This window comes from Colletotrichum karsti (genome assembly GCF_011947395.1).
Source record: "Colletotrichum karsti strain CkLH20 chromosome Unknown Scaffold20, whole genome shotgun sequence".
Taxonomy (NCBI): Eukaryota; Fungi; Ascomycota; class Sordariomycetes; order Glomerellales; family Glomerellaceae; genus Colletotrichum; species Colletotrichum karsti.
Window position 1 is genome coordinate 206,683 of NW_024065920.1, and position 11,179 is coordinate 217,861.

General features: G+C 54.5%; 2 protein-coding genes across 2 annotated transcripts; both read left to right on the plus strand.

The window, feature by feature from the left end:
- Positions 1-2,655: 2,655 nt before the first annotated feature.
- CkaCkLH20_06663 (glycoside hydrolase family 3 domain protein) lies at positions 2,656-5,598 on the plus strand (the record flags this gene model as incomplete). Its single annotated transcript, XM_038889380.1, has 7 exons — positions 2,656-2,853; positions 2,908-3,033; positions 3,082-3,340; positions 3,387-3,606; positions 3,655-4,957; positions 5,006-5,496; positions 5,550-5,598. The coding sequence occupies 7 exons, from the start codon at positions 2,656-2,658 to the stop codon at positions 5,596-5,598; spliced, it is 2,646 nt and encodes an 881-aa protein (XP_038745192.1).
- Positions 5,599-8,236: 2,638 nt separating this feature from the next.
- CkaCkLH20_06664 (manganese ion homeostasis) lies at positions 8,237-10,395 on the plus strand (the record flags this gene model as incomplete). Its single annotated transcript, XM_038889381.1, has 2 exons — positions 8,237-8,587; positions 8,638-10,395. 2 exons carry the CDS (start codon positions 8,237-8,239, stop codon positions 10,393-10,395), a joined length of 2,109 nt encoding a protein of 702 aa, XP_038745193.1.
- Between the last annotated feature and the right edge of the window lie 784 nt (positions 10,396-11,179).

An 11,179-nucleotide genomic window follows, 5' to 3' on the forward strand; every position in this document is an offset into this window, starting at 1 on the left:
ATCCCAAGGTCAATTTTCAGCCAAAGAAGCGTTCGGCAGATGTCAATTGCATTTCAAGTTACGGTATGGTGTTGCTGTCGCCCGCTTCCGGGTCGCACTCTGCCAAGCCGAGGGCCAGGCACCGTTGAGCCTCGACGCAACCCTCCATTTCTGGTACACAGCATCAACTGAAGTTTCCCGCCTCGAATCTCTTGCGCCGTAAACAAGAAATATCTGGATCGAGTTCCGGTTCATGGAAACAGAATTCACCGCATGCTATGCAGATTTAACCTCAGACCGACAGCGAATTCGTCTAGGTCTCGGGCGATAATCAGCGGTTCGCAACGTCTCATTGCAGTCTCTGTGGCCGTCACAAGCCATGCTCAGCTGGCGCACAGCCAGCTGACGATGATGGGTCCAGCAAAGCATCAGCAACATCGCCAGGGTCGTCTTCGCAATAACAGCTATCAATGGCGAATGGGGGACAAACGGGAATCTCTCTAGCACTGGACGGCAAGCGAATGACGAACTCATCCAGTGCCCCCGTAATTGGAAGCTGACAAGCAATGCAGTTATGGAAAAGGCATGGCCAAAAGCCGTCTCTCTGGGACCCGGAAGTCGGACCCCACGCTCCAATTCAACGTCTTGCCCTGACAGTTTCTCCCCGGCCAGCCAATCCGGCGGGGCCGCTGGGGTAGCCGGGCCGCCGTGCCGCTAGTCGGGCTTCCACCGCGGATGGATCCCGAGGGACATGCATGAAAAAGCTCAGGGCGCTGGGGATCTCGATATCGCCATGTCAAACTGCTGTACTCTCCCGTCCGCTCTATCCTACTGGACATCGAGTTCGCAGGCAGCGTCGCCACCAGCACACAACTAGGGGTGGCCAAATGCCGCCTTTTTATATCTCTCACCACTCGACTGCACAGAATGCCGATCAGTTACAGGTTCTGGAAGCTCGAAAGAAGCTCAGCTCCTCGATACGTCTCGAGCTGACGGCTGCGTTCTCGTATTGGTGCAGGGAACCTGTAGGAGAAGAGCCAAGGCCCGGCATCTCAGGCCTCTGCAACGCAGGGCCGTCGGAAGGCACTGCCTGCTGTGTTGCACTTCGCTGCTTCCCCGATGGTATCAATTCTGAGCATACTGCGCAACCAGCTTTTTCGCCCACCAGATATTAACGTTCTGCTACATGGCTAGAATGGCCCGACTGCCTCGCTATTTACGGTTATCAGCTGCACTCTCACGCATTACTACGAAACGACCCCGAGCCTGTTCGAAGCGTCGGCCACTCGGCGAAGGTATCCGCGATGCCGAGAACCTCGTCCTGACATCAGTGGACATCAGTATGTGCTGGAAAGCAATGTCTCCAGCATGCGGGTACCAATCGTTGCGATCTGGACCAACCGACGGTTGTCTTGCAAATTCAGCTTTGATGACAACAATGAGTTGGCAATTAGTGACTCTCATATACATCTCCAGCGGAAGCATACATTCATACAGGAACAAGACGGGCATCACACGGCACAACCAGAGAGACGGAACGATGTTGCTAACTTCACGCCCTGCGAAGAGTTGATCAACCACAGGACAGCACTGCAACCACCCCAATTCCCCACCTGCACCTCCCGCAAGGCCTAATGTACCAATATTAGTTGGCGGCCAGCTTCCTGCACTTCCCCAATCCCTACTCCAATCATGCTCCAAAGGAAACGTCCAGCTTGCACCGCTCGAACGGTCCGCTCCTACCGATGTGGCTACGTCGCCCAGAAAGCCGTAACCGAATACTCAGCATCGATAAAGATCCCATTGGGAATTAGCATGGCAGGGCAGGACAGGACAAGGACAGGAGAGACCCGGGCCTGGCGTGCGTTAGAGTCAAGTGACACAATTCGAAGCAACTCCAAATTCTCCACTCCACGCAGTCGGCGGCTCCCCGGCAATCCTCAGTCCTCACCAACAGAGGGCTTGCCTGCAAGGCCCCTGCATGGTGGTGGGCGATCTCTCCATCCCAGCTTCCCATGTTTCCTTATTCAACCGGTGGTTCCGTTTTCTATCATGAACGGACGGAGGAATGTCCTCAAGCTTTCGGCAAGTTGCCCGTTGAGCTTCCGTTTACTCGTTGTCATGGACAAAGTCACCCTCCGTAGCCGCATACTAGTCCAGATACGTCAACCGCTGCGGTGTCGTCTCTCTCCCGTTCTTACTCACCCACTTCCCTGCCCATTCCTATTGCTTCCGTCCTTGTTCTCCCCACCGCTCAGCCCATATTACCCTCATATCCAGTGATCATCCTTCATTTGTGCCGGTTAAATGTCGGTCACTTGAGCTCTCGCTTTGACAGTTTGCCCGCTATCAGGTCTCATATAAGACTTACATGAACCCAGTGCTGTTCTGTTGCCTGACCCTTCCCAGACTGCCTATGCTATTTCTGACATGGCCATTTTCGTTCTTGGCCAGGCATAAGAAAAGCAGCCTTTTGGAGGATCGTTCTCCTGGTCTTTCTTTTGAGTATATCATCAACACTTGCCCTCCAATTTCGAATCGCTGCTGGTCGTTATTCTGGTTCAACCTGCATGCGTATATAAGACGAGGCAGTCACCACAACAGCGAAACTATACGTTCTTTCCACACGACTGCTTACTGCAATCCTGGCAAAAGACCAGAAGAGAACTTTCAATAATGAACAGTGTCCAAAACCAAACTCAGGATCACGAGTTTGATCCTCCTACGTCCCCAAGGGACACCGACATGTCCAACTCAACGCCCAACACGGAGTTTTCTCCGCCCTACAGTCCTCAACAGAAGGTCCAACAACTCATGAAGGACACCCGAGTTGCAGCAAGGAAGAAGTTAGAACAGCTGACACTGGAAGAGAAGGTATCATCTACATCTTGCTTCTGGACCTGGCTTATGGATGCTAACCTTGCTAAGATATCGCTTCTCACGGCCGCAGACTTCTGGAGAACGAAGACCATTCCGTCCAAGAACATCCCGGCAGTCAAAACTTCAGATGGGCCCAATGGAGCTCGTGGAGGCATCTTCGTTGGAGGAACAAAGGTATGTTGTGAAGTTCGCCAAAGAAGTTGACATGGCTGATGGCCATAGGCCGCCCTTTTCCCCTGTGGCGTTTCCTTGGCAGCGACATGGAATAAGGACCTGCTTTATGAAGTCGGTCAACATTTGGCCGATGAAGCTAAGGCTAGATCCGCCAACGTTCTCCTCGCTCCAACTGTTTGCATGCACCGTCATCCCCTTGGCGGACGCAACTTCGAGTCGTTCTCGGAGGATCCCCTTCTGACCGGAAAGCTGGCTGCTCAGTACATTCGTGGGCTGCAGGAGAAGGGGGTTGCAGCTACCATCAAACGTTCGTGGCCTGTATGCATTTGTCGCCGTCCGCTAACACTTGATAGACTTCGTGGGCAACGAGCAGGAAACCCACAGATTGACGATTGACTCGCTCATTCAAGAACGACCCCTTCGGGAGATTTACCTTCGACCTTTCGAGATCGCCGTCCGTGAGGCGAACCCATGGGCATTGATGTCATCGTACAACCTGATCAATGGTGTGCATGCGGACATGAACAACTTGACGCTTAGAGACATTCTTCGCGGTGAATGGGGCTACGATGGGTATGTGAGCTGAGTAGAAAGATTGGACGTTGAACTGACTTACAACAGGACAGTCGTTTCCGACTGGGGTGGCACCAACTCGACATCTGAATCCATCATTGCGGGGTGCGATATCGAGTTCCCATATTCTCCGAAGTGGCGATTTGACAAGGTCACCAAAGCGATGGATGAGGGCAAGATCTCCAAGGAGGATATCGATCGCGCGGCCGAGAATGTTCTCACATTGGTTGAACGCCTGAAAGGCAGCGACATGTCTGCGGAGGAAGCAGAAAGGGAAGACAACCGAGAATCGACGAGGAGTCTTATTCGTACTGCCGGTGCTGAGGGTTTGACACTGTTGAAGAACGACGGTGCCATTCTGCCGCTCAATCCGAAGACGACCAAAGTTGCGGTGATCGGACCGAACGCAAATCGAGCCATTGCGGGAGGCGGTGGCAGCGCCAGCTTGAACCCGTACTACAGAACGATCCCTCTCGAGAGTATTCGAGCTGCATCTGAGCAGGAGGTTACTTTTGCGCAGGGATGCCACATCTACAAGTGGCTTCCGGTCGCCTCTCCGTACTGTACTGAGAAGTCGGGCAAGCCCGGGGTCGGTATTGAGTGGTACGCTGGGGACAAGTTTGAGGGCAAGCCCGTTGTCGTCCAAAGGCGGGTGAACACTGATCTATTTCTCTGGGACTCTGCACCACTCAATGAGATTGGCCCCGAATGGTCTGCTGTTGCAACGACCTACTTGACACCCAAGACGACCGGCAGGCACACCGTCAGCTTCATGAGCGTAGGACCTGGCAAGCTCTTCGTCAACGGCAAGCTTGCTTTGGATCTATGGGACTGGACAGAGGAGGGCGAGGCCATGTTCGACGGTTCAGTAGACTACTTGGTTGAGGTCGATATGGAGGCTGGTAAGCCAGTGGAACTCAAAGTCGAGATGACCAACGAGCTCCGACCGATCGCCAAGCAGAAGCAGTTCGGCATTACGCACAAGTATGGAGGTTGCCGTATTGGTTTCAAGGAAGAAGATCAGGTCGACTTCCTGCAAGAGGCAGTTGATACCGCCAAGGCCGCCGACGTTGCCGTCGTCATCGTGGGCCTTGATGCCGAATGGGAGTCTGAGGGATATGACAGACAAACCATGGACCTTCCGTCTGACGGAAGTCAGGACAGGCTCATCGAAGTGATTGTAAAGGCCAACCCCCGCACTGTCGTAGTCAACCAATCGGGCACGCCAGTCACCATGCCCTGGGTCGACCAAGTTCCTACCATTATCCAAGGGTGGTATCAAGGACAAGAGGCTGGAAATGCCCTTGCTGATGTCTTGTTTGGGTTCAAAAACCCAAGCGGAAAGCTTCCAGTAGGTGCTCTCTGCATCTGACTGACGGTACATGCTAATAAGCCGTAGTCTACTTTCCCCAAGCGCATCCAGGACGCGCCAGCGTACAACAACTGGCCAGGCGAAAACTTGAAGGTCAACTACGGCGAAGGAATCTACATCGGCTACCGCCATTACGAGCGAGCTCGGATCGAGCCCCTGTTCCCCTTTGGTCATGGCTTGTCCTACACCACCTTCGAGTACGGACGCCCGTCCATCAGCACGAAGACGCTTACATCCCGGGGCACCATCGAGGTCGTCTTTGCCATCAGCAACATCGGGTCGGTTGCTGGTTCTGAAGCGGTGCAGATCTACGTGCGTGATGACAAGTCGAGACTCCCACGGCCGGAGAAGGAGCTTGTTGCTTTTGAGAAGGTGTTCCTGGAAGCCGGGGAGACCAAGCACCTCCACATCTATCTCGACAAGTACGCCGTGGGTTACTATGACACATCTGTTCCCGGATGGATCGCAGAGGAGGGCACGTTCAAGGTTCTCATTGGCGCGTCGTCCGCTGATATCAAGTGAGTCCACCGCCCTTTCTCCCTGAACACGCTGACGCTGACCACTATGCTAGGCACTCGGTCCAATTCGATGTCAAGGAGTCTTTCAGCTGGGTCTTCTAGAGTTCGGTCTGCTTTTGTCCGCGATATACACAACACCATTTCGCTTGCTCTTTCGGTCAGTAGTCTGATCACGCGCCATCTTGGGTGCAGTGTGGTTTGAATAGATGTAGGGAAGTGGGGGATATGCCCACGACACCAATGACAATTGAAGTTGGGACCAAACAAGTCTCGTGCCATTCCCTTTGCTTCTGTCGTCAAACGAAGATGGCAGACGTTGGTCATGAACCTGACCTTGAACGGGTACATGTCCACGTCAGCGGCCTGTGCCTGAGTGGATTTGAGTGCATTGAAGATGTAGGTCATGTAGATGCATGGATCACGTCTTTGACCGAAATGCCACACCCACTGATGTGATAAGCTCCGTGATTAGTCTCATGGCATCAGAAACGGTGCTTTTCCTCGAGAAACGGTTCGCACCGGGGGTCAATATCCCAGAGCCAACCAACATAATCACGCGTCTGTCTATCAAAAACGGACCATCTTTGTCGTCGCTGTCGTCCGAACACCGTTTCTGTCAAGCGTCCGGATCTCTATACGGTGGGGTGGGAACTTCGGGAGGCTTCCTCCATGTTTCCCAGAGCGGGTTGATGGTGACGGGGCTCCGAGCTTAGCCTTACCTTATCTTGCATCGTGAGGGGAACGCTCGATGGTACCCTATCTCCCTCTTGTTCGTAGCAAAGACCTTTTGTGTTTCCACCAATATACTTGCCTGAGAGAGGCATGGTTCGGGAGATTGTTTAGCATGGTCCACGTGCTGGGTTATTTGGGATGTGTAGTCATATGAACCAAGGACACGGGGGGCGTGTCGTGTGCGGTTCAGGATGATTATGACGAGGACGTGCTTCGTGGGGGGCGTTAAGATGCCTCGGGAGCACAGTCTCGTCTTGCTACCTGGATGATTCTCAGTCCGTAGAACCGGACGGAGGATGATCTTGAACATGGAGTCGCCGGAAGAAGATGCAGAGCAGCGATGTCGTGTCCGGCGTGACACTCCTCTGCTGCCTCGAGATACTTTAAACCCCCCAAAGACATTCTTCGGGTGTTCAGCGTCCCCTCAATCTCGCCTCGGAAGCCGGCTGAATGAGAGGGTGTCACGAGGTTGGCTGTCGGTTCCAGGAAATCCGTCGTGCTGGTTGATGCCGCGGGTACTTTTGAGGCGCGAGGATCGGAGGTGGTCGGTCTAAGATGTGCCGGCTTATGAGAGGGCTGGGGTGGATTGGGGCGTGATGGGTTGTGTAGGGGGGAGGGTGGTTTTGTTGGACTGTGATGATGGTGATGGTGGTGAGGTCTTTGGTGTTTCGATGAGGGGATTACCTAAGGTGCTGGAAGCCAAAAGCTATCAACACTACCACACATGACTGCGAGGAGAGCTTCGATGCTACATGTATGTCTTGCCCGGCTTCTTCATCCGCGGGAATGGGTATGCGAGACGTTACACGTAAACGCCCTTGTGCCGTCCCGGGTTCCGGCGGGTGTCGAACATGTCAGCATTCGGCGAGGTAGATGTCTTCCATGAAGGCGTTCGACGAAGATGGGTGGGCCGTTGGCACGCCGAGCCCGGCGTAGATGGGGTACCCGCGCTGGCGGGATCGGCGTCGGGAAGCTGCTCGTCGATGCCGGTCTCGAGTTCCGTCCAGGAGCGCCCGGGGCCGGTGATTGTAGTCCGGGACGCATGTGGATTGCCAAGTTGTCCGTATCATGTTTTCAGCTGAAGCTTCTTGATCTCTACCGCCCATATGATTAGGATCAGGGAGCGCGGCGAGGGGAGTTTCGTGCCTCTATGGGGAAGCATTGGTGATGTCTTTGGGTCACGACGGCATGTCTGTGCCAGGGAAACCCCTCAGTGCCCCGGATACCAAGCCGCAGATTCGGCAACGTCAAGGGAAATGGCCCGGAAAATGCAGCTCAGCTGGCCCCGCCCGGGCCTGGAGCGTTGCTTTTGCGGGTTAGACTTGCCGAGCAAGTTCCCCTTAAAAAAAGAGCACCAGGAGCTCCCTTCCCAGTCGAGCTGGCAGTGGATCATGCAGCGCTGGTTGTTTCCAGTCCAGTGCATCGTGCCGTTGATTCCCCAGCGGGGACCTTGCTGGAACATGGACGCCGGGCCCGATCCCAAGCTGCCGGGGCCACCCCGTGTTCATATCGTGATTCGTGACGTGGAATTGGCCTTCTGCACCTTACCACCTTCCCTTCATTATCGCCACGCGTCTTTCTCTCCTATTTTCTTCAATTTCCATGAACAACGTTTTGTTTAACTAGTTTTCCGACGCAGGCGCTCGACAGCCTGGATACCACCGTTTTCTTTTGTGTCTCTCTTGGATTCTGTCTGTTGCCTCTTCGGCCAAACCGACCCGACGTCGTTTCTCCTTACTCCGTTAAATCAATGCGACTTTGTATCAAATCCACGATTTGAGACCTACCCCTCCGACCAATCCATTCCTCGACGAACGAGACGATCGCGCGCAAGTTGCCGAAGAAGCGCGCCCTTCCCTTCCCGCCCACACTCCCGCATACGCAAGCCCTGCCCAGACACGACAGACACGCTGGTCCAGGTTTCCTGCGACCATTCCATTCCGGGGCCCCGTAAAAAAAGGAGCAGTAGTAGCTGCAGGGGAATGGCAGGCGCACTGCGCATTACGGCATGATGGCTCCGCCCAACAGCAACGGCTACGCCTACAAGGGCAAATCGGCTTCTTCTTTGCCCTTTCAACACAATGACGCCAGCTTCCGCGACCGCGCCAGACCTGTCATCGACGCAGCTGCGCGCCTATCGCGATCAATCTGGGCTTACTGGCAGACCCGCGGACGGCGTTCGGCGATCAACATGCTGTACAGGGCCGGCTGGCAGTTGCGCCAGAACCTGACGGCGCGACGTCTCCTGAGCTTCCCCCACCTTCTGGTGTGCTTTTGGATGCTGGTGCTTCTTTGGGGCGAGCGCTGGGTGTTTAGCAGTCGCGTTGCCGAATGCAGATGGAGCAACTGGGAGAATTGGGTATGTTGAATGCATAAGGAAAGCTTTCCTGTGATGCTGACCAGATGCAGCCTTCCGGAACGAACCCTCACCACCTCATCGTCGTTGCCGACCCCCAGATCATCGACCCTCACTCATACCCTGGCAGGCCGTGGCCTTTGTCCGACCTGACCATACTCATTACCGACAACTACCTTCGAAGAGGCTTCACCCAGCTCCAGTCCCAGCTGGTACCCGACTCGCTGTTCTTCCTGGGCGATCTTTTCGACGGCGGGAGAGAGTGGAAGACGGGCAAGACCGACTGGCCAGACCCCGAGTGGGCGGTTGCCCGTCGGCCGAAGAACGAGTTGAAGCATGTCAAGGAGTGGAACGAACATTACGGAGACAAGTTCTGGTTGAGCGAGTACGAGCGATTTGGCGAAATTTTCTTCAATAATTGGGCGAACCTAGGCGGCACGAAAGCCGGCAGCTGGCAGAGGGGGCGCAAGTTGGTGGCGGGCTTGCCAGGAAATCACGATCTCGGCTTCGGTGACCAAGTCAAGGTTTCGGTCAGGGAGCGCTTCGCTTCCTACTTCGGAGACGTGAACCGCGTGGATGTGGTTGGCAATCACTCGATCGTCTCAGTTGACACCGTCTCCTTGAGCGCAAGCTCCTCGCCTCAAGCAGAACGGGGAGACTTGCGACCAATTCACACACCAACCGACATCTTCCTGAAAGATGTCAAGTTTACCAAGAGGAAGGCGGTGGAAAAGGAGCTGCGTTTTTGGAGGGGCGATGTGGAGGGCCTCAACTACAACCACCTAGTCGAGGAGCTGGACACGGCAAACGTGGACAACGTCCCGACTATTGCGCCTGGCGAAGATGGCCCCGATTTTCCCACGATCCTCCTCACACATGTGCCATTGTACCGAGACCCTGGAACCCCCTGCGGACCGAACCGCGAGCATTGGCCCCCTGCCAAACCGCCAAAGGGACAAAAGGGCCCTGTTATTCCCGACCACCGGAACGCCATCTCTGTTTCTAAAGGCTATCAGTATCAGAACGTGCTGAGCGAGGACGATTCCGTGAAGCTTGTCAAGAGTGTCGGCAACATTGTGCAAGTTCTTTCCGGAGACGACCACGACTACTGCGAGATCGTCCACTCGCCTCAAAAGGACAATGTGCGGGAAATCACTGTGAAGAGTGTGAGCATGGCCATGGGTGTACCCACGCCTGGTTTTCTCATGCTCAGTCTTTACAACCCTGTCGATGCCAACGGCAAGCCCATTCCCGGAGCTCCGGAAAAGACATTGCAGACTCACCTGTGTCTCTTGCCGAACCAGCTCGCGACCTACGCGAAGTACATCGGATTGGCTTTCGTCAGCATCGTCGCGATCAGTATCAGATCCTTCCTGGTGCCCGTCCTCAACCTGACGCCGTTTGCTCTGGAGGCAGAGCAGCCGAAGACTAACATCCTACCTACCTTTAAGGAAAAGGTGGAAGACGAAGGCACGTACAACATGCGCTCGACTTCTGCGTCATCCGGAACCCGGTACCAGACCAACTCCTCGTCGCGGACCAGGAGCGGATCGCTCATGAATGGCTCCGCTCCGCCCGCGCTGCCCCCGAAGAGCAAGCTCAAAAAGCAGGCCTGGGGCCACCGCGCCCCGCGGATCGAAATCTTCCAGGACGACTTCTACGGTGCGGGAAAGCCTCGCCTGACGTGGAAGGCGGCGTCCCAGCGGTCGCGGACGACGATCGGAAGGGTGCTGCGGGAGATTGGCTTCTCGACGTGGAGGGTCGTGTGGATGGTCGTCTTGTTTTGGGCATATCTTGCATATAAGGGATAGAACGGGCGACGGTTGCCCGTTTCTTCTTTCCTCGAGCATGTATTATTATTGTCATCGTCCTCTTTGAAGAACTCCGGCATTGAGCGCGGTTGCATTGGCGGGCTGTTTTGACACGGGGTCTCTTGTTTTTGGGTACAAAAGAAAATGGTCCGTCGGCGTTGTTTGGTTTTGAATCATAGTCCCCCGACGACAGATCGCGGGGTCGTAATGAAAAGCAGTTCCCTGTAGTTGATGCTTAGATCGTGCGTTGCCCAAGACTCTAGCTCATACTCCCATATCCCCTCATCACCAACGGTACAGGCAACGCCGCTAGGTGACATGCAAGAAAACCCTGGCCTTGCTGACAAGGGTAGTACTCATCCAAACCAGCCAGAACAAGAACAAAACAGCACACGGAATGAAGGATAGCAGTTGTGCATGGGAGAGTACCTAACCTTAGGTATCGCAGATAGGTGTTGATGAACCGTCGTGGCAAGCGACTGCTTTTATTGGCTGGATATCTATCTCCTTTGGGAAGTTCGAATGAATTGTGCGTCCCCACCACACGCCAGGTAAGCTTATTTTGACCTTGAGGGATGTACGAATAGGTGAATATAAGTATCCAGCTAATTACCTACCTTCCCAAACTCACAGTCGCTGGTTGCCAACCTGACCCAAACAACCACACCTCGCATACTACCTTACACATTATATTTTACTAAGAAGAAAATCAAGGTACTTCGCGATGCTCTATTTCCTAAATACCTCAGCTGCTAATGCGTACAGATGTTCCGCTCAATACGAG